The sequence below is a fragment of the Lipotes vexillifer genome, unplaced genomic scaffold (assembly GCF_000442215.2).
Source record: "Lipotes vexillifer unplaced genomic scaffold, Lipotes_vexillifer_v1.1 scaffold39, whole genome shotgun sequence".
In the NCBI taxonomy this organism is placed as follows: domain Eukaryota; kingdom Metazoa; phylum Chordata; class Mammalia; order Artiodactyla; family Lipotidae; genus Lipotes; species Lipotes vexillifer.
In genome coordinates this window covers 2,130,203-2,157,630 of record NW_006787038.1, presented here as the reverse complement: position 1 = coordinate 2,157,630, position 27,428 = coordinate 2,130,203, and the positions used below count along the sequence as shown (strand labels likewise).

At 48.3% G+C, this 27,428-nt stretch overlaps 1 protein-coding gene and 1 non-coding gene across 3 annotated transcripts; both read right to left on the bottom strand.

The window, feature by feature from the left end:
- Positions 1-209: 209 nt before the first annotated feature.
- TRNAW-CCA (transfer RNA tryptophan (anticodon CCA)) lies at positions 210-282 on the bottom strand. Its single transcript has one exon. It is a non-coding gene; the product is annotated as a tRNA-Trp (tRNA).
- Positions 283-22,260: 21,978 nt separating this feature from the next.
- On the bottom strand, positions 22,261-25,741 carry FOS (Fos proto-oncogene, AP-1 transcription factor subunit). Of its 2 annotated transcripts, XM_007459750.1 has the most exons (4): positions 25,401-25,741; positions 24,367-24,618; positions 23,829-23,936; positions 22,261-23,705 (listed from the first exon to the last, which is right to left on the bottom strand). In XM_007459750.1, exons 1-4 carry the CDS (start codon positions 25,539-25,541, stop codon positions 23,064-23,066), a joined length of 1,143 nt encoding a protein of 380 aa, XP_007459812.1. In that variant the 5' UTR covers positions 25,542-25,741; the 3' UTR covers positions 22,261-23,063. The 2 variants fall into 2 exon arrangements, with proteins under 2 accessions (XP_007459812.1, XP_007459813.1); XM_007459751.1 differs by lacking the exon at positions 23,829-23,936 and having other exon boundaries at positions 22,855-23,705; positions 25,401-25,693.
- Between the last annotated feature and the right edge of the window lie 1,687 nt (positions 25,742-27,428).

The following is a 27,428-nucleotide window of genomic DNA, read 5'->3' as shown; positions in this document are numbered from 1 at the left end:
GTGCTTTGGCACATGCTAACTTATGCTAATGGAACATATGTTGCATAAGTGGTGGTGGTGGTGAATGGAGTATATCTTTCTCTTTCAAATATTTATTTATTTGGCTGCACTGGGTCTTAGTTGCAGCAGGCAGCTTCCTTAGTTGCGCATCACCGGCTCCTTAGTTGAGGCATGCAAACTCTTAGTTGCGGCATGCATGTGGGATCTAGTTCCCTGACCAGGGATCGAACCTGGGCCCCCTGCATTGGGAGCATGGAGTCTTAACCACTACACCATCAGGGAAGTCCCTGAATGCTGTATATCATTAAAACAGGGGGAAAAAAATTGCTTTGAATAGATTGTTGACAGTTAATGGGACTCTCTGATGGTAACCTGAGTTCCACTATGCATTTGTGTTCTGAGATCCCATAAACTTTGACCCAGCATTGTGTTGTAACTGTACCATTTCCCTTCATGAAATTTGAGAGGTGATGTTTTGACATTGTTTCATTTCATTTCATTTCCTCCTGATGGGTGGGCTTAAATGGTTTCTCAATTTAGGCAGAGCAAAAGATAGAAGTATTTTTAATCGCTGTGACAGCCCAAGTTGGTCATACCTTCTGGCCTCTGAGAATGAGCCCAAAATTCTCATAAAATACTTGGGCTTTTTCCGATTCCTATAACTGTCAAATATAATCCTTTCCTTAAGTCTCCTCAAAGCTCCCCCTTCCCCTTTCAACTTGCCCCTTGGCATTTAGATACATTAAAAATGAATTTTGAAATAATATCTTAATCACATTTCACCTTCTTGTGGTGTACTTCTGTTCACTAAATGCCTTCATGTCCATTCTTCCTTACCGGCATCCTTCCTTAATGGATGACACAGCAGAGGCTCAGACAGCTGAGCCAACACGCCTTGGGGGTCAGCCTCCAAGCAAACGCCACTGTCTCCTGGTACAACTAGAAGACAGTCTTTAAGTGACAGACACTTTAATATATATATATGTATATGTATAAAGGCAAATGTGCATAACAGAATTTACCGTTTTAACCATTTTTAAGTGTACAGTTCACTGGCATTAAGTATATGCACATCACTGGGCAAACGCCAGCCACCACCCATCTCCAGAGCTCTTTTCATCTTCCCAAACTGCAACTCCATCCTCATTAAACAGTAACTCCCCATCCTCCCCTCCCCCAGCCCCTGGCTACCACCATTCTGCTCTCTGTCTCTATGAAGTGACTGTTCTAGACACCTCACGTGGAAGGAAACATACAGTATTTGTCCTTTGATATGACAAGCACGTTTGCAGCAAGATTTCTGGAGGAAGGTACCAAGATTCTTTCCTCCATTGCATTTATTTTGACAAATGTCTCACTTTAGCCAGAAAGGGGGTCTCTTATTTACCCTAAAGTAATCTGCTGTCATGGACATGAACACCTTTTATGTTCAGAAGTTTTCTAACGTTTTGTTTTCATTGAATGCTGTTCATTCCTCCAGATAATGACTTGAATTGTGGTCAACAGAAAGAAAAAAAGAAAAGAAAAGAAAAAGAAAGAAAATGAAAAGAAAAAAAGCTCCTGGACGAGGACATAAAACATGTTCATGTGCCACCTCTGAGGCTCCCAAAGGCCTCCCCTCCACTGGCTGCTGTGTGTATGTATTGTTTTGGGGTTTTGTTTCATAGAACTCTGTGATCCACTTCAATTCATGCTTTGCCCAGAAAGCTAAGACAGCTGTAAATCCACCACCCAGCCTTTCCAGAGGCGTCTTTGCTAGTTCAGTGGCCACTTCCCTCCCTCTCAGGCTGGCCAGCCTCTCTGAGCTCACTGACCCCCCAGGCAGCCTGCCTGGCTCCTGAGAGAAGAAACCACTCTCTGGAAATGCCCGTGCCTTCTCTGTGAGTTTCTACTACTTGGAGAAGCTCCCCACCCCCCAACCGCACCCCACCCAGGCACCACAGCCCCCTCTTCGGGCTTCCCCCTCAGAGAACTGGCTCTGCTGCCCGCTGGTAAACTGACTGGCCGTCACCAAGACAACGGCCTGGCCCAGAGCCTGGATGACGCCAGGCCTGACCCCCCCGCCCAACCTCACCCAAGTCTGTTTGTTTGGGTTCCAGCTGCTTTTGTTGGGCTTCCTTTTGCTTGTCAGTTTGAGGCAGCTCCGTTGTTGATTGGCTGCAGGCGGCTGGGCTTGGAATCCCTGGGGTGCTGGGAAGTCAGTTCCCTGCCCAGGCAGGAATTTCCTGGCACCCTGGGTATTCCCCTATCACAGTAACACGATCTAGAAGAGCCCTCCATGCAAGGCAGAGCCCACAAGAAGCCTGGGTATCAGATAATCTGCTAACACTCTGACCCCGCAGGCAACTTCAATCAAGGGCACTACTACTAACCCATGTTGGCTCTGGGATGCTACTCTCATGACGACAGGCCAGCCTGTTGTTTGATGAAATGAAGGAAGCATTACAACATGTTGGCAGAACAGTCCAGCTGTGCAGAAGCGTCAAAAATAAATAAACCCAGGATGAAGAAGAAACAATGAGGTGGATTTTGAGGAACAGTGTAAGTGAATGTGGCGACAGAGTGAATCTGTGAATCTTCACCTCATCGTTGGGGATGGTTTATTTGGATAATGTAGAAACAGGACTCTGGAACATTGTTTGTGACTAATTTGAAAACATACCTTCCAGCCTTTTGTCATTTCATCAGGTTTTTATCTCTCAAATGACTCATTTTAATAACTTGCTTGGCCTCCAGGGCTCCTGAGTTTACCCCAGATCCTTTGATTTGGGACATAAAAGGGGCTTCTCTTGCATTGTCCTTTGAAGCCATATCAGGGCTGCCTCAGCTCCTCATCTGTAAAATGGGGGTAAATAAATAATGCCATCCAGCCAGGTTGCACAGTATTTAGCTCAGTCCTGGCACTTACTGAGCTACTATCATCATCATCAACTCCTACCTATGCCTTTTTTCTGAGGATCCTGACACTTGTTATAAGAATTACATCATTGGGAATTCCCTGACAGTCCAGTGGTTAGGACTTGGCGCTCTCACTGCCAGGGCCCCAGGTTGGATCCCTGGTCGGGGACCGCAAGCCGTGCAGCACGCCAAAAAAAAAAAAAAAGAATTGATTCATTTAACAAATACTATCTACTAAGTCTCAGTGGGCCAGGCCCTGTGCTAGCCACTAGGGATAAAATGATAGACAAAAACAAACACAGTTCCGGTCCTTTGGTGGTTTCTGGACTAGTGAGGGAGACAGTTATTAATCAAATAATCACATAAAATGTTAAATGGCACCTGGTCATGTGAGTGAAGCCATCTCAGACCCTCCAGACCAGCCCCTCCCCCAGCTGAATACCACGGAGGACATTAGTCTTTGCCATATTGAGCAGAAGAATTTCCCAGCCAATTCCTGTCTTAATTCCTGACCCACGAAATAATGAGATATAATAGATTGGTTGCTGTTTTAAGCTCCCCCGCCCCCCAAAAAAAATTTACATCTGTACTAAGTGCCTAAAGTGTTAAGAGAACATGAAATAGAGAAGATAAACTACGTTTTAGCCTTTTTTCCTAGTTAGGATACTAGAGTTAAGGTAGGTTTAGATATAAGAATTTAGAATGGAATGACTTGACCTCCTACATCCTAAAGCTAAAAGCAAAGCCTAGGGTTGCAAATTCTCAATCCACAATCCTGCAGAAAGATTCTGGTGGTTTCTTATATCAAACTTTGTTTCACAGAAACGCGCCCTCTTCTGGCTCCGGGCGCTTTCTCCAGCCACGCTGTCTCCCGCCGCTGTTTTTCAAGAGATTTGTGGGATATCATGCCCATTCCTTCACCAGATGTGTGCTGAGCACCCAGGCTCCGGGAGATACAGCCTGAATCAGACACAGACTCCCCATCCTTGTGGGGCTGACAGTCATTTGAACTTCCTGACATCTCAGAGGGTAGGGCAAGCTTCATAACTCCCATTTGACAGATGAGGAACTGAGACAGGGAGGATGGATAAAACTTTGCTAGGTTATTGATAATTCAGGACTAAATTTTAGGACCCAAGGGAACAAAGAACCTCCCACTGAACGTTAGACTGGGCCCAAATTCCTCACCCCCTATAGCCACACCCTGCCTCCTCGCCCTCTGCTTCCTAACCTTCAGTTCCCTCCCACTGGGAAGTCTCCTCATGGCCCCCCCTGAACCAGGGGCCCACCTCCACACCTCTGTGACCTCACATGCCTTTCTCTGCCATTTCATCTCTGCAATGACTGTTGCTCCAAAGCTGACCTTCAGTCTCCCTCCTCCCTAAGACTCTCCAGCCCTCCCTGACATCTTGCCCCCTGGAGGCCCTGATAGTGTAACATACATTTGGGAATATATATCCAAGCAGGCACCTCACTGGATATCCTGTCACAGCCTGTGGAGAGGATCCGACAGACCTGGGGTTCAAATCCCAGATCTGCCAACTACTCACCTGGGATGTGAGAAAATGATGTCACCTTCTCAGCTCTGGTGCTCTCCTGGGTACAACGTGGATAGTAGCTGTTCTGAAACTTGAGAGATATGTTTAAGGCGCTTAGCACATTGTAAACACTCCACATATTATATGTCTAAGTCATTTAACATGTTCAATCTGGTCACCTACTTGAACAGCACAATGGCCCTCAAAGCATCTAGTACAGTCTTGGGCGTATGTAGAGAGACAGCATACAAGAATTTTAAAACACACAAAATTCTTGGGGAACAAGATCTTCCACTAAAAGCAGGTGGGTACACAGATTCAGATAGCATTAAGAATGCGCTCTCTGCCACCTCGTGGAGAACAGGGCAGATACAAGAGGACTGGGCTAGGGACCCATGCTATTTTTAGAAACCCATGAAAATGTTTTAATTTCGTCTAAAAATCAGAAGAAAAAAATTAACTTTTATTTCCAAAAGGACAATATATTATACATTCATCTTCCTCCGACTATTCATCTTTATAACAATGCAGTCATAAAATGAAATTTTTAATTAATTTTTATAGAGAAAGGGGACTTCCAAGTGCCCAGGGCCCACGAAAGTCAGAATGCAGCCCTGATGTAGAAAAAAAAACAAGAGTGGGAAAAGCCAACAGTGGCAAAAGAAGAAAATCGCTGCAGAGATGGGCTCCCCCAGTCTTAACATCCTTCAGTTCCGGGAGTTTCTTCGCCTCAGCATGGCTGGGATCCTTTACAGAGTGTATTCTTTTTTTTGGCCCTGCGACATGCATCGAACCCAGGACCCCTGAAGTGGAAGCACAGAGTCTTAACCACTGGATCGCCAGAAAAGTCCCTATAGAGTGTATTCTTTTTTTTTTTTTTTGCGGTACGCGGGCCTCTCACTGTTGTGGCCTCTCCCGTTGCGGAGCACAGGCTCCGGACGCGCAGGCTCAGAGGCCATGGCTCACGGGCCCAGCCTCTCCGCGGCATGTGGGATCTTCCCAGACCGGGGCACGAACCCGTGTCCCCCGCATCGGCAGGCGGACTCTCAACCACTGCGCCACCAGGGAAGCCCCAGAGTGTATTCTTAAGAGTACATTTTCCTTAAAGACACAGACGTAGAGAATGGACTTGAGGACAAGGGGAGGGGGAAGGGTAAACTGGGACAAAGTGAGAGAGTGGCATGGACATATATACACTACCAAATGTAAAATAGATAGCTAGTGGGAAGCAGCCACATAGCACAGGGAGATCAGCTCGGTGCTTTGTGACCACCTAGAGCGGTGGGTTAGGGAGGGAGGGGATATGGGGATGTATGTATACGTATAGCTGATTCACTTTGTTATACGGCAGAAACTAACACAACACTGTAAAGCAATTATACTCCAATAAAGATGTTTAAAAAAAAGAGTACATTTTCCTAATGCTATTGGAATCTGTGTGCCCGTCTGCTTTTAGGAGAAGATCTTGTTCCCCAAGAATTTTGCATGAGTTTTAAAATTCATGCGTGCCGTCTTTATCTAATACTTGGTCAGTGATTGCCATGCCCCTCGGTGGCCGGCAGAGGGCGCAGTGACTCAAACTTAGGCGTGGGAAACGGTGGTGTGTTAAACAGAAAGAGGCTGTAGACTGAAAGCCTTGCTGCTCAGAGTGGTCCTGGGACCAACATGGGTTTGACCTGGGAGCTTGTTAGAGGTGCAGAGTCTTGGACCTGACCCTAAGGTGGACCCTAGACACCCAGAATCAGAATTTGCATGTTGAGAAGATCCCCGGGTAATTTATATACACCTTTAAGTTTGAGAAGCACTGGTTTAAAGTTTCTAGTCTTAGAAAGGGAAGCCTGCTTCCTCAAGAGAGAGAAGGATGGGAGAGCAGCTGGCTAAGGCACTCCTCGCAGCCCTCAAATCTGTTCCTTCAGCCAAGCGGCCAGCATCGATTAGGATGGGATTGAAGCCACAGGAGGGGGTGTAAAGGCATTTGACGGGTCACAGATGAACTGTCTTATTCTTCTTCCCTTTCAATAACTGTTTGTTGAGTGTTTACTATGTGCTGGGTATCAGGGGTACAAGAGTGAGCAAAAAACAGACCCTGTTCGTGCCCTCATGGAGCTTTCAGCCCAGTGAAGACACCAAGACTGAATAATCACAAACACACATAACTACAAACTTTGGCATTGCTATGAGGGCACAGAGGGCCATGAGAGAATAACGGGAGGAAGGGGGCTGGTTCATACCAAATGGCCGGGGAAAGCCTCTGTGAGGAAGCGAGCTTTAAGCTTGAGATCTGAAGGGTGCCTAGGAATTAGCCAGCAAGAGTGTGCATTCCTGGCAGGGGGAACAGAACGCACAAAGTTCACCCAACAGGGAGGAACATGGCGCACTCAAGGAACTGAAAGGAGACTGGCCTGGAGTAATGCAACGTGGGACTGAGAGGAAGGCAGAAAGCGGCCTCGCGGGGCCAGGGACCAAAGGACACAGGCTCCATCTCAGATCTTATAGAGGTGGCCTCCCAGGCCACACAGGGACTGGCACCTGGCTCTGTTTCCGAGGGTCCCTGCTCCAAATGGCCCATGTGGACATCTCACCCGTGTCCGCTGGGTTCCCATTCTCCCCCACGCCCACACTCCTCTCTGCTAAACTTTCCTCAGCCTACCCCCCATCAGCTTCTTCTCTATCACTTGTCCTCTTCTGCCTTCCACTCCCCAGCGTCTTCCCCCTTCACCATGTACACCTGCTCGAGTTCTCCCTGCAACTTTCCCAGGGAACCAGACCTCAAGACACCTTCCCCTGAAGAAAAGACAATCCATAAATCAGAAACAATCACCATTTATTGAGGGCTCATCCTGTGCTGTGCCAGGCACCACCTGACACTCTTTTCTTCATTCAATCCTCACAACAATCTCATTCCATAGCTACTATCATTCCAGTTTTACATTTGAGGAAATTGAAGTGCAGAGAGGGTAAGTCATTTCCTCAAGATTGCACAGCTAGAAACTGGTTGAGCCAATACTCCCTTCCCACTTGTCCTATGTAACAGTGCACTGACTGCACAGCTATGTTTCAAAAGCCTTAAAAAGGAGTACCCCCTAGGCCCAGCTCGAACGAACTAATCTCAGATGTGCACAAAAATTTAGCCACAAATATATTTGCATCCTTGCCTATAATAGCAAAAAATTTAGAAACAACCCAAAGGTCCAAGAATACAGGATTGGTTAAATTGTTGGACGTTTAGAATTCTATGTGACTAGCTATTAAAGTGATCACGTAGAAAAAATTGTCTGTGTTCATGATCTATGGTATAGAAAAACAAGATTATAAAACAGTATTCTGGCCTGGTGTTATGTTCATGAAAACTACAATGTATAAATTAAAAAGTATAAAACTAAAGTGTATATTGGAAAGGGAGAATCAAAACTTTTGGCAGGGCTTCCCTGGTGGCGCCGTGGTTGAGAGTCCGCCTGCTGATGCAGGGGACACGGGTTCGTGCCCCGGTCCGGGAAGATCCCACATGCCGCAGAGCAGCTGAGCCCGTGAGCCATGGCCTCTGAGCCTGTGCGTCCGGAGCCTGTGCTCTGCCACGGGAGAGGCCACAACAGTGAGAGGCCCGCGTTTGGCAGTGGTTACCTCTGTAATGGGATTACAGGTGATTTTTATTTTCTTTATTTTGATTACCTGAATTTTCAGAGGTTTCACCAGGAGCATCTATTTCTTTGGGAAAGGAGGGGGTCGGAAAAAAACTCAGGAGGTGTCTGAGCTCTGAGCCTTTCCATTTATTATTGTTACCTATTAAAAAAACAAACATACTGTTCTGCTGGGAACATTTAAAAAACATTTTTATTACAAAAGCAATCTGTGTGCTCGCCAAAAATGAAAAATCAGAGAGTACAAACAAGCAAAGAGAAGAAAACAAAAAACACATTCCTTTCTCCCCAGAGACAACCAATATATTAGCACCTTCGTGACTCTTCACAAGCCACGTTTCAGCTCTGCTCCAGATACTAGTCATTGGGTGCTCCCCGCCCCCCGTTGTCATGACTGGAAACATGAGTTTGGAATGAGGCTCACAGATTCCTCTGTGATCCCCAAAGAGCTCCTAAGACCATCTGGGATCCCAGAAGGACAACTTACTTAGTGTAGACCCCAGCCTGTCAGGGCGCACAACTGCTTGTGGGTCACAGGGGACGAGAGCCGTCAAGGGTGAGAGCCATAAGAGTGATTCCCAACATATTTGGGGTTGCGACACTCTATCATCGTTGGACTTTGCAACCCTCCTTCACCCTTCTAAAAGAACCCAAAGGACTGCATCACAGCATTTGTATGTGCCGTTTAGTACTTTTCCATCCATGCAGCTGAAGGGAATTGGCTGTAAGACTATGACAACCCTCCTTCCCCACACCCCTTGGATAATTAGGGGCAATCACTCTGGGATGTCCTGGGTCAGGGCTGGGAATGGCAGCTTTGAGGAGCTGTGCAGGCAAGTTCTGCCATGAGGGCAGCTGTGCCAGGCCTGGGAGGCCAGTTCCAGTGCAGGATGTCTCTGGGGCATTCCCTCTTTCTCTCTCTCTTTCTCTCTCTCTCTCTCTCTCTCTCTCTCTCTCTCACACACACACACACACACACACACACTCAACAACAACAGGTTTCCAAGGCCCACCCTGCCCACGCCCTCTTTTACTAAAGTCCCACCTCGTGGGAAGGACGGGTCCCCCGCTGCTGGCACCTGGCCCGACTAGGTCCACACCCTCAGCGCAGTGCTCAGGCAGGAAATGTCCCTAGAGCCACACAAGCCAAACCATTCCTGGTTTCTTCAGATGTTGTGATATCCAGTCATGGCCCAGACCCAGGGCCTACCCTCCCAACCCCAAGCTGCAGGAGTTGAGCTGGTCTCATTGCTACTCAGTACGTTCAATCTTTCTTGAAACCTCAAAGATTTTGGAGACTCTCTTCTCCTTTAGATGTGGCTCCTCTCATAGATAATAATAACTATATTATATAATATATATATTATTATTATTAGATTATATATATTATAACTATATTATTATAGTTTGTTTATTAAACTCCTGATATGCCAGGCTTTTTATAATCATGTAATGTACCCGCAGTCTTTGGAAATAGACACAATTATCTTCACTTCACAGATGAGAAAACTGAGGCTTCAAGAAGTAGAGTGAGGGTCAAACAACTAGTAACCGAGACAGGAATCCACCCAGACCTGCATGACCACATAGCTCACGCACTGCCCAGGAAGGTCGGTACAGAAGGGAGCAAAGAGATCTTATAACCTTCCCCCATTCCATTTATAAAACAGCTACGTTGGAAAACAGATCGACAAACTGCTATATTTCACTTACTTTGTGCCAGGCACTGTTCTTGCACTTTGCATATATCAGCTCAATTTATCCTCCTCATACCACTAGGAGATGAGTAGTTCTTTTTACAGATGAGAAAACTGAGGCACAGAGAACAGAGTAAACTTGCCTAAGGCCACACGCAAGTGGTGGGGTCTGGACAGAAACCCAGCTCTAGAGAGTGTGCTGCCTCTCCGATCCTAGGAGCAAAGGCCTCCCCTCTCCAAGTTCTTTGTCCTCTGACTTTCCTATGTCACCACCCTCCTCATCTTCGGGGAGAGTCCACACTTCATCCCTCTCTGGGTGGTGGTGGTGGTGTTCTCTTGTGAAACTGCTTTGTGAAACTATTTCTTATGCAAGGCTGTCTTTGATTAGATCATTATCTAGATTTCCAAAGAACTGAGAGGAAGGTTTATCAAAGCAAAGGCTTGGCGTTGTTTCTGGAGAAATTAATCAATTAATTAATCAGCAAGGGCTTGAGAGCAGGTTTTGTCCCCAGCCCTGTGCTGGGCATCTATGAACACAAAACACACCTAAGACCTGGCCTCAACTCTCAAGGAAACAACAGTAAAAACAGCATGTAGGACTTCCCTCGTGGTGCGGTGGTTAAGAATCTGCCTGCCAATGCAGGTGACACGGGTTCAAGCCCTGGTCCGGGAAGATCCCACATGCCGCGGAGCAACTAAGCGCGTGCACCACAACTACTGAGCCTGCGCACTAGAGCCCGTGAGCCACAACTACTGAGCCCACGTGCCACAACTACTGAAGCCCATGTGCCTAGAGCCCGTGCTCTGCAACAAGAGAAGCCACTGCAATGAGAAGCCCGTGCACCACAACGAAGAGTAGCCCCCCTTGCCGCAACTAGAGAAAGCCCGCGCACAGCAACAAAGACCCGACACAGCCAAAAATAAATAAATTTAAAAAAAGACAGCATGTAAGCTGTGCTCTGTGTGCTGGGTCTGTGCACAGCTGTATTTCATAAGATATACAGGAGAGGAGTCAGAAAAGTTGTTATGAAGGAGATGGAATTTGAAATAGGGTTTGAGAGAAGGGGCAAGAAAACCTTGTTCACTCTGATGGAGATAACAAAACTTGGCAGAAGGAAAAAAAGCAGTTCAGGCGAGAGAAACAACAGAAGTGTTTTCTGCATCCAAATCAATCAGATCCTCAGAAATAAACTAAAGAGAGAACAAACTGGGATTATTTTTTCTGCCAAGTTTTGCTATTTCCATCAGTGAACAAAGAAAATCTCTTCCCCCAGCCGTGATGCTGCTTCTGGAATTGAAGAAGGGTGCTCTGCCTCATATGTCCACCAGGCGGCAGAGCTGCTACTTCTGTCGCTAGAGCTCCAAGTACAATCAATCCAGCGAGAAAGGTGAAGGATCCCAGACTCCTCCTCAAATCAGCAGGTTGGAACGGCCCTGGGCCAGCGGTGGGCACCAGTCTTCTCAGTCTTAGCTGCCTACAGTAAGGGAGGAAATAGAATATAGAATGTAAGAGGAAGTTGGGTAAACAGAAAGGGAAGAGAGAGAGAGACATTAAAGAGGCATTCCCCCACAGGATCTAACCTCTTTGTACCATGAAAAGACATTCCAAGGAGCAGAAAAGGGGTCTCCATGGGTTCAGGCTACTCATGCCTTCTGCTGTTGTCTTGATGAGAAAAGTTAATGGGAGGCTTGGGTAACTATGAAAAATAATCAACTGCTAGTCTAAGACTGGTTTCAAGACAGCCAATTCGGGCTCTCTGGACAAGGGTAGCCATTCCAGCCGCTGGAAGGAGGAACTCTTGTGGTTTGGGGAGTACGACCCTCCTGGCCATCACCCCAGGCCCTGGTGTCATGCTGTGGGCTGTATGGGGCAGTAGGCATGCCACTGGCACCCTTTAGAGGAGCCCTGAAGTCAATATTTAGCTTTACTGTACATTCCACCATCTGAGCCAGGCCACAAGAGCAGAGGGGGCTAGAGGGGAGGTGGAAGGGACACTAGTTTGAAGCCAGACATGTTGACTTTTATCTGTCTCTGACTAGCTGTGCAACTTGCAGGAGTGAACCAACTTTTCTGAGCCCTCGTTCCCCCATTTGTAAAATTGAAAGGCTGAATTAGAGCAATCGTACCTGATGTGCGTTCTAGCTCTGAAATTCTGAAAAACACACACTCCTTTGGCCAGAGGAACTGGGGAATGGGCGCGGGTTGAGGGTGAAGGGCGGTAGCCGCGACCAAGCAGCCTCAAGAGTCGACCCCACCCCTGCAGTCGGCTCCCCGGCAGTAGCCACTGCGGCACCCCCGCCCTCTTGGCCGGGCGGCGCACACCCACAGCTCTCTCCGAGACTTCTGGAATCTCGCTGGATTCCTCCCAGGAATGTTTATTGCCCTTTACATCTGCAAATCGCTTTACATCAGCAACCCTACGGCGCGATTATTAACCATCGCCGCAATATTCCTCGTTCCGCCTGTAAGAGGAATTGCGGGGGTCTGGATTTATGAAGGTGAAATCCGAAAGTAATTTGCCTGGGATTCATTCAATAATCAGTTAGCAACAGTTAATTAAGCGCCTAATACGAGCAAGGCGCAAAGAGACGCACAAATCCAGTTACTATGGAGGTCAGAATTGTAGGGGTCCTCAAAGAACTTCACTGATATTCCAATTATGTAATGCGCCGCTCCCCCGCCCCAACGCCTGTAACTAAAAGGTGATGGACGATCTCCCCTCACAAGCCTGACGACACAGAGCCCCACCCCCGAAGTTCATTTTACCAGGCTAGGTAAAGGGAAGTGACCTTCCCAAGGTCACTTATCCCCCAAGGGGCAACACTGGTCCCAGAACCTCGGCCTTCAAAGCTTTCCACTGCGCCATGGACGAGAATTTTAAGTTCAAGCCTATAAAATGTAAAATAGTGAGGCGAAGGATGGCTGTTTCCATGATTTCGGGCACAGAGTGAGAAAATCGTGATCCCAGCTTTCCCACCCCAAACAAACGAAACAGCCCAAATCTTGGCTGCAGCCTCAACGAGACAAATGTTTGGGACCCCAGAGTTCATCCATCAGTCATCCACGCCCTCCCTCAGGGCCCCTATCGCCCCTGCGCCTCGCCTCCGCTCGGGTGTCGGGGATGGGTCTGGGGTCGGGCGGAACAGACCGGCCCGCAGCAGCCCCAGGGGGCGTGGCCGGGGACAGAGGGCGGGGGAAGGCGGGAGTCCGGCTCCCAGCCTAGTCCAGACGGGCGGCGCCGTGGCTGAGCCAAATATGGGCAGAGCGGAAGCAGCGGGCAGACGTCACGGCGCCGGGTGGGGGCCGAGCTGCGGGGCCGATGACGGGAGGCGCTGACGGCACCTACGTCTCACCATGGAAACCAAACAGTAAATAGAGGAATTGCGAGCTTCTGGCGCGGCCCGACCCAGCGACCTGGCCTGAAGCAAAGGGCCGGAAGCTGGGAAGGGCCGGGAGAAACCTGGGCTTGGCAGAGGAAGGCAGGGGCGCGGCGAGGGTGCTCCGAGGGTGGAGAAGGGACGCCGAGAGAGCACCCCCTCTGACAGGTCCTTGGGAAGCCGGCTCTCCCTCAGCCCAGGATCCAGCAGGGGCAGGTCAGGAACAGAAAGAAGCCTTCCTGTCCTTTTTGAAGGGCTTCCTCTGCCTGCAAGGTTGTTGGGGATATTGGTGTTTCTTTGTTTTTCCTTACTAGTGTCTAAGAATTCACACATTGGGGCCGCACTACCCGGACTCAAATTCCAGCTCCGCCACTCTAGTTGGCTGATCTTGAGCAGATCACAATCTTCTGTGCCCCCGGACTATATTATCTATAAAATAAGGGTAATAGCAGGACTTACCTGGATTCATGAGTTAATATAAATGTGTGTGTGTGTGTGTGTTTGGAACAGTGTCTAGCGCATTGTGAGCCTCAATTAGTGCTAGCTGTTAATTTTTTTTTTTTTTTTTACTTAGTTAAAATTAATTTCTTGAGAAGCAAACCAAGGAATATACAACTCTGCTTTCAACTGGGGGTCTGGGGAGACAACTAAGGGAAATGGTTCCGGATGAAAAGCTGGAAGGAATGCCTGTTTTCCTTAGAGTCTTCTAATATCAGAGCTGCTCCCTGACCCTCAGGCCCAGGCCTGGGGCAGCCCCTCCTGCTCCACGAACCCGTGTCCCCTGCATCGGCAGGCAGACTCTCAACTGCTGCGCCACCAGGGAAGCCCAGCTGTTAATTTTTATTCCTAAGCAATACAACAGTGGGTTAGTGGTTTAGTCAACAACTAAATTATACTACTGATGATGTAATGGGTTTTTTCTTGATTCGTTTTTTAGTTTTAAAATAAATAATTTTAAAAGAATTTTCCAGACTTCCCTAGTGGCGCAGTGATTAAGGATCCTCCTGCCAATGCAGGGGACACGGGTTCGAGTCCTGCTCCAGGAAGATCCCACATGCCACGGAGCAACTAAGCCTGTGCACCACAACTACTGAGCCTGCGCTCTAGAGCCCGTGAGCCACAGCTACTGAGACCACGTGCCACAACTACTGAAGCCCGCGTGCCTAGAGCCCGTGCTCCACAAGAGAACCCACCGCACTGAGAAGCCCGTGCACTGCAACGAAGAGTAGTTCCCGCTCTCTGCAACTAGAGAAAGCCTACCCAACGGAGCCAAAAATAAATAAACGTATTTAAGAAAGAAAACTCAACAGTAATCCCAGCAACTGTTTAGAACTTAAAACAACAAAAGATTTTTTCAGGAAAGAGTATTTTGTCACTGATGATGTCTAGAATTGCCAGTTCATGGTGTTAATTAAAAAGCAGACCAAGTTGAACTGGTTTTATTATTACTTTTACATTCTCAGCAGGTAATGTGGATGACACACAATGTGTGTGTTGTGTGGTTGACAGACCCTAGTGTGATCCCCAGTAATTCCTGCCTCCTGGTGTCCATGTTGGGAATTTGTGTGATTCCCTCCCCTTGAGGTAGAACCTGAGGCTTGCTTCTAAGCAACAGAATATGTGGCAAAGGTAATGGGATGTCACCCCTAGCTTATGTCGTGGTATATATATATATATATATATATATATATATACATATATATATATATATATATCCATCTTGCTAGCACACACTAGTAGGTTTTCCTGCTGGGCTTGATGAAGTGAGCAGCCATGTTGAGGAAGTCCTCGAGGCAAGGAGCTATGAGCAGCCTCTAAGACCTGAGGGTGGCCTCTGGCCAACAACCCGGATGAGCTCAGAAGCAGATTGTTTCCCATTCAAGCATCCAGCTGAGAATGAGCTTGTCTGACACCTTGATTGCAGCCTTGTGAGACCTTGAACAGAGGACTGAACTAGGCTGTGCCTGGACTCCTGACCCACAGAGACTGTGAGATAATGAATACGTGTGGTTTTAAGCTGCTCGATTTGTGGTGATTTGTTATGCAGAAACAGAACACTAATCCACCCTCTTTGCCTGTACCTGGCACTTGCTTGGTGTCCCACTGTAGCACTGCATATGCTGCTCAGACCTTCTACCCTAAGTGATGTGGTGTGGGCCTCTTCAATGCATTGCCACAGTCGTCATCTGATGTCATCAATGTTTTGAAGCTGTAAGGGAGGTTTGAGATTTTTGACACCCACTCCTGATTTGGTAGAGGAAACAGTCTCAGAGAGGTTAGAATGTCACCCCAGGTCACTGAAGTACATACCTAGGGGCAGATTTAACATTCTAGCAAAGCAGTTAAGCACTTTGGACTTTAAAGTCACAAAGAGCTGATTTCAAATCTCAGATCTGCTACTTAGCAGTTGTGTGACCTCGGTTAACTCAACTTTTCCTAGATCATCTTCCTATTGGTAAAATGAGGATCCTAATTGTATCTGCCTCATAGGTTTGTGGTGAGGACTAAATGAGAGTATCCATTCAACAAAACAATTATTGTGTGCCCATTATGTGCTAGTTGCTAGAGGCAAAATGATTAGCAAAGCAAATCTGGTCTCCGATTTAGTGTTGCCTGTAAAGTACATGGCACAGCCTGGAACGTAGCAAGCACACGTGAAATGCTGACCATTATCGATATTATATCCTAGGTTCTAACCCAACCACACGCCTCCAGACAAGCTCTATAAATTGACATTATAGAACCTCTACCATGTAATTCCAACCACCTACATCCCCTCCCCACCCCATTATTCCACAGGTATCTTGAGCTCAATGTGTCCAACACAGGACTTACCTTCTTATGCCCCAAACCTGCTCTTCTTCCTAGAGTCACAAAGTCATTGGGGGACCCACAAGCCTCCTTGTGGGTCAAGCCTGGTAAGGCTGGGAGTGAGCTTGGATTCCTCCCTCTCCCTCACCTCCCACATCCACTCACTCACCAAGTCCCAACAGTCCTACCTGCTAATTACCTCTTGTTCCCTCCCTGTTCCCACCACCACTGCCTCGGTTCAACCTACACACAACTGAACTAAGTAAATACCAGGCTCTTCATGATCTGGCCACAGTTACCTCTTCTCGACCTGTCTCCAGCCCCCTCCACTTTGATATGGCAATATTGATGTAAATGAAATCAACTGTACTTAAATGATGCTCTATAGTTTACATCTCCCACCCACTCTTCCCCCAGCCCTGCATTTTATAGTCCAGCAAAACTAACTGCGTTGTCTTCTGGGTCTGTGCCTTTATAGCGTATATCCCTCTGCCTCCTGGAATCCTCCCTCTGCCACTTGCTCATCTAGCAAATTCCATCCATCTTTGAAGCTCAGCTCAGCAGTCACCTTCCCAGAGACTCCCCTAGATAGAGTTCATCACTCCCTCCTTCTCATAACCCCTGCACATCTCTTGTCAATTTTCATTGCTACAGTGTGTGTAATACGTTTATGTGTCTTTCTCCCTTTCCAGGCCAGGAGCTCCAGCCTGTGCCTTCTTTGCATCTGAATCCAGCACCTGATACAGAGTAGATACCCAGAAACTTTTTTTGTTTAACATTTATTTGTTTATTATTTATTTTGGCTGTGACAAGTCTTAGTTGCAGCACGCGGGATCTTTGTTGAGGCATGCGGACTTCTTGGTTGCGGCATGCAAGTGGGATCTAGTTCCCGGATCAGGGATTGAGCCCAGCCCCCCTGAACTGGAAGCATGGAGTCTTACCACTGGACCACCAGGGAATTCCCTGGAAAGTTTTTTTCTTTTTTTTTGGCTGTGTTGGGTCCTCATTGCTGCGCGTGGCCTTTCTCTAGTTGCAGCAAATGGGAGGGCTGCTCTACATTGTGGTGTGCGGGCTTCTCATTGTGGTGGCTTCTCTTGTTGCGGAGCACGGACTCTAGGCGCACGGGCTTCAGTAGTTGCAGCACGCAGGCTGAGTAGTTGTGGCACGCGGGCTCTAGAGCGTAGGCTCAGTAGTTGTGGTGCGTGGGCTTTGTTGCTCCGCGGCATGTGGGATCTTCCCGGACCAGGGCTCGAACCCATGTCCCCTGCATTGGCAGGCAGATTCTTAACCACTGCTCCATCAGGGAAGCCCCCTGGAAACTTTTTATTGAATGAGATGAAGTCCATGCTTGCTCCAGAGGATATATATTTTCTCCCTTGACCCCCATTTCCCTAAATTATAAAGCAATAAATAATAGCTCACCCTTCTATAATACTCCTGTGTGCCCAGGCACTGTAATAAGCTCCATACAGACTAACTTATTTAATGCTCACAACAACCCCAGAGGTGGATACAGTTATTATCTCCCTTTCACAGATGAGGAAACTAAGGTGCAGAGAGGAGAGGTAAACTGCCCAAGGTCAAGGAACCAGGATTCAAAGCTGAGTCCATGCTCTGAACCACTCTGCTCTATTGGATCCAATTCCTCGAATCCAGATTAATTTATCATTTTTCTTTGATAAGTTTAGCTGCAATGACAGTCTCATGATTGACTAAAAAGCCTGAAAGTGAATCACTGTTTCTGTAGCTCTGACCGCAAATTGCTCCCCAAAGTAAACATGGGAGCAACTGGGGCCTGTGCCATTTACCCTTATGTTGGAGGTGCTGCATTTTGCTCCACTCGCTTTAGCAGCATCCCCTTGCTACAGGCCTGCTTCTAATGTAGCTGATGCTCAAACCCCTCCGGGTTCTTATTCTCATCAACTGAATGAACCAAACCTCAGCACCATGTCAGTTTGAGCTGAAAGTTAGAACAGTTTATTAGTTTAGAAGATCTGATGCATCAGGACAGGCAGCCTCCTTGGGACAACAGCCAGAGCCCTTTCTGATCTTTGTTCTCTTGGGCAGTTGAACAGTGCTCGAGAAGAGCAAAGGAAAGGCAGCTTAGATGAGCCCGTGGATCGGTGTGTGGAGCCATTGAAATGAATTGCGTTACAACTAAGCCAGTTTATGCTTCTGTTGCATTCACCTGAGTGCAAAGTGGACCTCTATTAAGCCAGCACCCTTCAGGGACTTTGAACTCGTACATCAGGAGGCAATACACTTTATTCCCATCTGCTTTTGCCCAGGTCTGGGCATATTCTTGTAAATGATGATTGTGATAATGATATTGATATTGGTAATGATCGTGATAGCCGCTAGCCCTATCCTTCTCTTCTCATGCAGAATAAATTGTAAGTTTCATAATTTAGCACACCAAGTGCTAGGATCCAAAACTCAAATGCATTTGTGTGATAGTCTGAAATTTTTATTTTATATCAATGAGAGTGAAAAACATTTTGTTTGTTTCCTGGAAGATGATGATACTTAAATTTACATATGCATCTACTCTTCATTTGGTATTGAAATAAATTTCTCAATTTGTAATTAGTCTAGAAGTGTCACTGACCTGCAGTATACTTGTATTTTTGGGTACCCCTCAAAATTCCTTCCCAAGCCAGCTAGTTCATCGCCTGAATATTGTAGAACTCTTGACAAGAATTTTTTTAAAAACAAGAAGCCTTGCTCTTTCACTCAGGAAGAAATCTATGAAGAACATGGCTCATCTTCACTGTTAAGTTCTAGTTATCTCCCTTTAGATGTTTTTGTCAATTTAATCCACCTTCATTCATTCATCCATCTCCATTCATTTAACAAGCATTTGAGTCCCTAGTAGTCCTTGGGGCTAGAGAGGTGATCAAGACAGAAAAGGTCCCTGCTCACATGGAACTTACAGGCAGTGGTGAAGGGTAGAAATTTGTTAAAAAGGGAAAGGAAACATAAATAAGGTGTTGCAGAGAGTGATAGAACGACCTGGGAAGGCTTCTTGGAGGGGATGTTCTTTGAGCTGAGTCCTGACCAACAGGAAGGAGCCAGCCTGGGAAAAGAAGCCCAGGCAGAGGGATAGCAAGTGCAAAGGTCCTGCAGCCGGGACACGCGTGCTATGTGTCAGGCATGGAAGGAAGGTCAGTGAGCAGAGTGGTGTCCACGGAAGGACAGGAGATGGTGGTGGAGAGGAATCAAGAGTGAGCTCTTTAATATTTATAGCAAAACAGCAGAGCTTAAAATGCTCTGATATTCAGCGTTCAAGTGATGCTCATATCTCATTTATTTTGTGAAGAATATGATTATTCTGTGTTTGGAGGAAGTCTTACACACAGCTGAAAGACTGAATTTTTGTTTTCGATTTTTTTTTTTACTTGAAAAACACAAAAACTTCAGCTGATTTCCTTAGAGTAATCTGAAAACTTTTACTTTGCCTCTGTCTCTACTTTGTCCATTAATTAAAGATAGCATAATTGATTTACTTTCTTTCATGCATGGAAAGTTGCTGTTGATACAAAATTACTGTTATTAGAACAAATTGTTAAATGCTACCCTTTAATTTTGAGAATTACACAAGATGCAGGGATGTGCAAAGATGATGCAGAGTCTACAGTCCACTATTATATAAAGTTAATTCTCTTCTCTTCTACCCTTTTTCCATCTAAAATTAATTTGGGGCTGGAAGCACAAAGGCAGTGCATTCACTTTGAAGTTGAATTGGCAGAAGTAATCCAGGGAGGCAGTGGAGGAATTCCAGGAGCCAAAGATGGAACTGGGGTATATGTTTGAAGCCAGACATAAAAGATATGAAATCCCCATTGCTTAATATCATAACAGGGCCTGGAATAGGAGAATTTAGAGAGTATGTGCGGAATATATTTCTGCTTGTGGAAATAGTGCAGAATTTATTCATTTATCCACCCAGCAAATATTTGTTAACCCTGTACTATGTGCCAGGCACTAAGCCAGGTCTGGGGATCCATTAATGAACAAATTAGACATTCTCCCCATAAAGAAATGACCCCCTTGCATCCTTATTTACATCTCTTGCTATTATATGAGTATCTTTTGTATCAGTGAACGATGGTGCCCTGAGATAGTCATTTTGTTGAGACCAGTGTAAGGCCATATCGTGTGGGTAGTGATAGAGTCTTTCCCAAAAGGAAGTTGACATTCCCAATGTCCGTCCATGCATGGGAGTTGTTGAATCCTGAGCCAGGAAAAGAGGATTTGGAAGGAGCCCCTTTAGCTAGAAAGAGAGGAAATTCCTTTCTTCTCTTGATCCCATGAGAATGGTGGGCAGAGATCTTGGTGGGATGTCAGCCCAATGGCGGACCCTATAGGACCTCTGAGAAGCCTGTTAAAGAGATTTTCTGTGTGCAAGGCCCTCTCCTGGACCTTTAATGCAGGCTTGTTGATGGAGCAGCCTGGTGTCAGCTGGGCTATGGTGAACTAGAAGAAGGGTCTGCGTGCAGGCAGAGGTCAGGGCTGTCAAGTGAAAAGCAAGCCTCTCTCTCTAATCAGCATGGGGCTGACCGAAGCCATTAGTCAGGTCTCCAGGAGTTCAATGTCCAGGGCTAGAGGTTTAGCTTCCCTTCCCCATCTGAGAAATCTGCTTCCATGTGTTGTTATTACTGTACATGTAGGGCATCCAGCTGGTTTCCTAGATATCTTCTTGTTACTTCAGATCTAGGTGTTACTTACAGTAATTCTGTCTCCAGTTTAGGTCCTATCTAAAGGCTACAGAAAATTTACCCTCTGGACAGCAAACAGGGAGTCTAAGGCCATTTTCATTATTGCCAGACAGGCAAAAATAATATGCAAGTGATGTGTGAGACATCAGTGCTCTTAAGAGCCTAAAGCAAGTTGCTTTCAAATGTCCGTTGTTATGTGAGGAGCTGGGAGATCATAGGTGTGAACACCACCCTCAATGGGACTGTCATTTTTAATTAAAACTTTCAACTTGGCTGAAGTTGAAAGTTTTAATTAAACTTTCCCATAACCACCCAGTGATTTTTACTATCACCAAAGCATTAGAAGGCTGGCCCTGAAGCTCCTCTTCCACCTGGCACGGGTGCAAACCTGGGCTCTGGCTTCCGAGCTTGGTGCCCACATGATAGCAGAGAGCAGGGGAGGAAGGATGCCGCCTCCTCTCTTTGTGGTTGATACCTGTGCATGGAAGCATCCCATCACCAGAGGTGTCCCAGACAAAGGTCATGTTCTTCATTAAGGTGATAAAGTTTCTAAGTTAAAGCTTATTCAGTCATGTTGACTTCTCCTTCTCGAGCTATCATGTAACTTTTTATTTACCGAATGATCAACCATTGTTTGTACTGTTTGAGATCTCTCGAATTCTCAGAGCCAGCTTTTTCTTCCCCCAGTGAATGTCAGGCATATGTTAAAGAAACTTCAGAAATTACAATGCATTCATTACGAATGGATAGGAATGAGAACCCCCCTCCTTTCTTTCTGAGAATAAAAAGAATACAACTAAATGTATATCTGTTTGAGTTAAGGACTGAAGAGTTAAGGACTGAAAAGTTGTGGGTTTATTTTTTTTCCTAACCAGGTGAAAACTTTTTCTTTTTCTTTTTTTCTGTTTTTGGCCACACCACAAGGCATGTGGGATCTTAGTTTCCAGACCAGGGATCAAACCCCCGTCCCCTGCATTGGAAGGGCAGAGTCTTAACCACTGGACCACCAGGGAAGTCTGAAAACTTTTTTTTTTTTAAACCCAAGTGTTAAGAGGCAGTTCAGCCTGATGGATAGGGTAATGAATGGAGAAGTTAAGATTCCAATCCCAGTAGTGGAATATTGAGAAAGTCATCATTCTAACCGTTCAATTTGCTCTCCTTTAAGGAGGGAGTAACCTTCACATGATTTTGTGGCAAAAAGTTAAAGTGGTTCATGCAAAGCTTAATTGTTTGCTAAAAGGATTCCTAGAAGACCAAGACATTTAAGTTTAGTATTAGCACAACTAGACTTAAACATGCCCCTCTTTGACTTTTAAAACAGAAGAAGGAAGACATTTTCTCACAAAAGCTGTTACAGAGCAGTTTCCCATTCTGAGAATCTCTAAGGGGAGACAGCACTGCAAGGTGAAGACACGCGTTTGTACAATTTTCCAACGTCAGCTCCAGAGTGTCTCTCTTTTTGATAAGGGATCAAACAGAGGTGTGTGTCCCCTCCAGGAGTTACCCTTCTTGACAAACTGGTCTCCAATGATACCTTCCAGAATCTTACAAAACTTCCAGAATGAAAAGAGCACGAGGTTGGTCGCATTCAACTTAAATGCTTTTATTGACAATGTCTTTGAACAATAAGCAAACAATGCTTAAATTTTTCATTCAGATTCACTTTCCACATGTCAAAAGACTTCAAGGTAGAAAAAAATAAAATAAAAATATAAATATCTGCGAATCCATCTTAATAAATAAATTAAAAACACAATAAAACGTTTTCATGGAAAACTGTTAATGTCAGAACATTCAGACCACCTCAACAATGCATGATCAGTAACATTACAATGAACATTGATGTTGAAGAAAAACTACAGTACATGGATATAGCTATTTATTTCTATCTACCAGAAAATAAAGTCATATCTTTTCTTAGTTTAATATTGGTCATTGCTAATCAGAACACACAATTGCCAGGAACACAGTAGTTATTGTTAAAATCAGCTGCACTAGATACAATTTGAAAATATCCAGCACCAGGTTAATTCCAGAACAAACCCCAATAGATTAGTTAATGCTATGAGAAGACTAAAGAGAAAGAGAAAAGAGACACAGACCCAGGCCTGGCTCAACATGCTACTAACTACCAGCTCTCAGATGTGTCACTGGGAACAATACACACTCCATGCGTTTTGCTACATCTCCAGAAGAGGTAAGGACTTGAGTCCACACATGGATGCTGTCAAGTCCTTGAGGGCCACAGCCTGGTGTGTTTCACGCACAGATAAGGTCCTCCCTAGGTCTATGGGAACCCTCAAGGGAAGACGTGTTCCTCCTCTCTGTAATGCACCGACTCAGGCAGTGGCACGTGCGTGCCTGCTGCCTCCCCTCTCTGCCTGCTCACAGGGCCAGCAGCGTGGGTGAGCTGAGCGAGTCAGAGGAGGGCTCGTTGCTGCTGCTGCCCTTGCGGTGGGCAGCCGCACAGCTGGGGAAGGAGTCAGCCTCAGGGTAGGTGAAGACAAAGGAAGACGTGTAAGTAGTGCAGCTGGGTGTACAGGTGACCACTGGGGTGCACAGGGGTTCCAGCTCTGTGGCCATGGGCCCCATCCCCAGGGAGCCACCGTGCAGGGGCTCCCAGTCTGCTGCATAGAAGGAACCAGACAGGTCCATGTCTGGCACAGAGCGGGCGGTCTCAGAGCCGCTGGGCCTGGAAGATGCTGGGAACAGGAAGTCATCAAAGGGCTCAGCCTTCAACTCCAGGCTGCTGATGCTCTTGACGGGCTCCACTGAGGGCTTGGGCTCAGGGTCATTAAGGAGGGGTAGGGTGAAGGCCTCCTCAGATTCGGGGGTGGCAGCTTCAGGCAGGCCCCCGCTCAGATCAAGGGAAGCCACAGACATTTCTTCTGGGAAGCCCATGTCATCAGGGATCTTGCAGGCAGGTCGGTGAGCTGCCAGGATGAACTCTAGTTTTTCCTTCTCCTTTAGCAGGTTGGCAATCTCAGTCTGCAGAGCAGACTTCTCATCTTCTAGTTGGTCTGTTTCCTGGATAGAGAGGACAAAGCAAAGCATAAGACACGATCTTACTCAAGGACGCTGCTCCCTTATGTCCAATCTCCAACTTTCCCCTTAAGTTTTAAAAAGAAATGAGCCATGGGATCTACCTACCGCTTGGAGTGTGTCAGTCAGCTCCCTCCTCCGGTTCCGGCATTTGGCTGCAGCCATCTTATTCCTTTCCCTTCGGATTCTCCTTTTCTCCTCTTCTTCTGGGGACAACTGGGTGGGGGGGGCGGAGAACAGCATTCAGTAACAGTGTCTGCCATCAGCTCCATTCACCCACCCCAGTGACACTGGCTCCTGCAGCTTCCCAGCTCCTAACACCTCTTCTGTGAAGCCATTTCTAACCTGCAGTTGCAAGCTGGGTGTGACTTGCATTTAAAATAAGAACCTCAGCAAGAGCCAAAGAAGCGCCCAGACTGAAAACATGAGATAGGAACCTATTAGGGAAGAAACTACACATTACGGTATTTCTTAGAGTGGGACTATCAGAGCCTAACTTGGGATGGAAAGGGCTTGGAGCCAGGGCTCCCCGTTCGGGATATCTAGTCATCTCCATCAATGGCTTCACCCTGTCCACTGGGCTCCCCACCTCCACCAGTGCTGAAGCCACACTATGCCCACCCCAGGGAAGGTGCTGAGAACTCACCTGTTCCACCTTGCCCCTCCTGCCAATGCTCTGAGCTCTGCCTCCGGTCATGGTCTTCATGACTCCAGCCCTGGAGTAAGCCCCAGCCGAGGGGGTGGGGACTCCATAGGGGTGGGGGGCTCTGGTCTGGGATGGAGCCACGGAGGAGACCAGGGTGGGCTGCACTAGCCACTGCAGGTCCGGGCTGGTCGAGATGGCGGTCACTGTTGGGATGAAGTTGGCACTGGAGACGGCCAGATCGGTGCAGAAGTCCTAGAATGAAACAGAAGGAGAGAGCTGACGTGAGTGAGCAGATTCTGGACGCAGGTGGGGTGAGCAGAGTTCCCAGTGCCGCATGCAGCAGGGAGAGAGGGAGGAGAAACCGTTCTGCCATGGACTGCTCAGGTCTTTTTACATGCCCCTCATCCTGGATGAAAGGTTTCCCCCTTTCTTCCCAAGAATTCCGCAGCGCAGTGCCTTTTTCCTCCATCCTGCTGCTGCGTTCCCGTTATCCCTTCAGCATCACTCTCTTGAAAGGGGGTTTGTTATAAATATCTCTGACGTCTGCGCTGACGCAGGCGCCGCTCCGGAGTCTCCTGAATGAACTCGCTTTTTATCAATGAAACTGCCTTACACACCCGCCTGCTTCACCCCACCCCTCCTCCTTGCTCCAGGCTGCGAGGGGAGGGGAGATTGCCGCTTTTTGCCGCCTCCCCAGAGGCGCCGGACTCTAGTTGGCGAGTCTTTGCTTGGGACACTTTTGTCCCAGCTAATGTCAGAGATCAGTCAGGGAGGGCGGGCCGGGGGCAGCTCAGAATGAGCCTGCCGCGGGAAAGGAGAACCAGTTCTTATTATGACAAGCTTCCGTGCGCTCCCAACAAGTTCGGGAATCTGGAGGTAGGGCTGCTCCGGCCGGGGCAAGCCTCCCTCCCCCCCGGCGAAAGGGCTCCTCGATTAGTCTTCCTGAGCCGTCCCTCCCCGGTTTCTTCTCCCCGGTGACCCCGAGCCCCGAGCCCCGAGCCCCGGGCCCCGCGGCGGCGCGAAGCCAGCCTCACCTGCGCATTGACGGGAGAGCCCATACTGGAGAAGGAGTCGGCCGGTGAGTGGTAGTAGGAGAGGCTGTCCCCGGCCGGGGAGGCGCTGCTGCAGCGGGAGGATGACGCCTCGTAGTCGGCGTTGAAGCCAGAGAACATCATGATCGCGGGTAGTCAAAGCCGGGCGAGGGGCTGAGGGAAGGAGGCAGGTAAGAGCTGTACGGCAGAGCTAGGTATGAGCGCTGTTGCTGCTCGCTCGCTGCGCCGCCGCCAGCTCAGTCTCAGCTTCTTAGCTGCTCGCTGCCGATGCGGTTGGGAGTAGTAGGCGCCGCAGCCACCGCTTTTATAACCCTTTTGTGAATGAGCCCTACACGTCACGGGACGCAACCATTGTGGCTCTCGAGGGGTGTCGCGCGGGCCTGGCCACATCTTCGGTCTCCTTGCCGTCTCCGCCGCCCTCGCAGCTCCCTGTCTCCCGTCTTGTCGTGTTTGTTTATCTTGTGAGCGTTTCGCAATCTGGGTCTTGGGGTGGCTTGGAGCCCCAGAGATGAGGGACTGCGGGGATGGCTCCCCCCACGACCGCAGGGAACGGCCGTGGAAACCTGCTGACGCAGATGTCCTAATATGGACATCCTGTGTGAAGGGGAGGGAGGGATTGACGGGAACTGCTCGCGGGCTGCAGCCAACACCGAGGGTGCAGCGCGGGGGGAGGCGGGGGCCGCGGCCATGGGGAGGGGAGGAGGGAAAGGAGGAGAAGGCGAGCGAACATTCGCACCTGGTTCAATGCGGACCCTTGTTCCCGGGGTGGGAGGATGGGGTGGGGGCGCCCTTCCACCCTTCTACGGAAAGCGGGGCACATTCTGAGGCTCTGGTATAGGCGAAACAGGTACACAGCCCCGAGGGCTTAAGCCTCGGCCCCCGAAGGAATGCGCTTCCACCCCCATTCCCCATTCTAGCCCTAATTTAGGGCAAACTGTGGGAGCAGACCCTCAGCCCCTCGCTTCAAGCCCCCGGACTCCAGCACTACTAGGATTGTTACTGCGTTTGGAAGCAGAAAGTCGGGGGATCCAAAATAAGAGAATACGATAACCTACTTTACCTACGAGGCTGGGAATTTTCATTTTAATTTTTTTGTTTTTAAGGAAAAAGGCGCTTTTTTTTTTTTTTCTTGGCCATATATGACATGTTAGTGTTACTGTCAAACCCCTGAGAAACTAGCCAATAAACATTCTGCAGAACCTCCATGCAAGGATGTCTGGAGGGTTCGTTTGCCTGGTTCTGAGCTTGGGCCCGGGGCCTGGGGGTGTTATGTGGACAAGGTCATCAGTTCTGGGTACCGGATGGAGTGAGCTCTTGGGGGAGCGCAAGTCCGTGCTGGGGAGGTGGGGGTGGTTCGGTGCCCCAGGAAGCTGGTGATTGGGAGCCCGCAGCCAGTGATTTTCCAGCACGGACTTGGAGGGGGGAGGACCGGGGGCGCTTGGAAGGACCGTGCCCAGCAGCGCCCAGGCCGGAATCCTCGGCGTCTGGGGCCTCAGGCACCGCTCGGTGGCCTGGAAGACAGGGCTTTGGGGCAGCAAGGTGCTCTATAGTGCGCTGCGCCCCCAGAATCCCCCAGCCTCCTGCTCGGATGCAAAGGACAGCCGAGGTCAAATTGCCCCGGGTCGGTCCCAGCGCGCCGGCCACCTCCGGGACGCGAAGCCACAAGTCACCGTAGAGACACAGGTCCCTGTGTCCCTTCCCCCACCCTTCGGGCCCGGGGGTCACGGTGGGCACCTGGAGAGGGGCGAGGCGGGATTAGGGCTGCGGGCGGATCCTTCGGGACGCGCGGGGAGCGGGACCGCCGACCTGCCTCTCGCCGCCGCACCCGAGAGCCAGGCGATCCTGCTATAGATAGTAACAGGGAAGCAGCTGTTTACAGCAACACTGCGCCGCCAGGGCAGTCTCCAGGCGACGCCGAGCGGCCGGGCGCGCCGTCGGCCTGGCGAGGCCGCCCTCCCTCCTCGCTCCACGGGGGCCTCGGCCTCCCCGGCCCGGCAGCAGCCACTCCCG

What these genes read in the sequence shown, in the direction of transcription:
- FOS (XM_007459750.1), bottom strand. Translation starts at nt 25,541, where the DNA reads ATGATGTTCTCTGGCTTCAACGCCGACTACGAGGCGTCATCCTCCCGC. An exon ending in GCTCTCCCGTCAATGCGCAG is followed by an intron (nt 24,619 to 25,400) that starts GTGAGGCTGGCT and finishes GTTTCATTCTAG; the next exon opens with GACTTCTGCACCGATCTGGC. An exon ending in GGAGGGGCAAGGTGGAACAG is followed by an intron (nt 23,937 to 24,366) that starts GTGAGTTCTCAG and finishes CCCCCCACCCAG; the next exon opens with TTGTCCCCAGAAGAAGAGGA.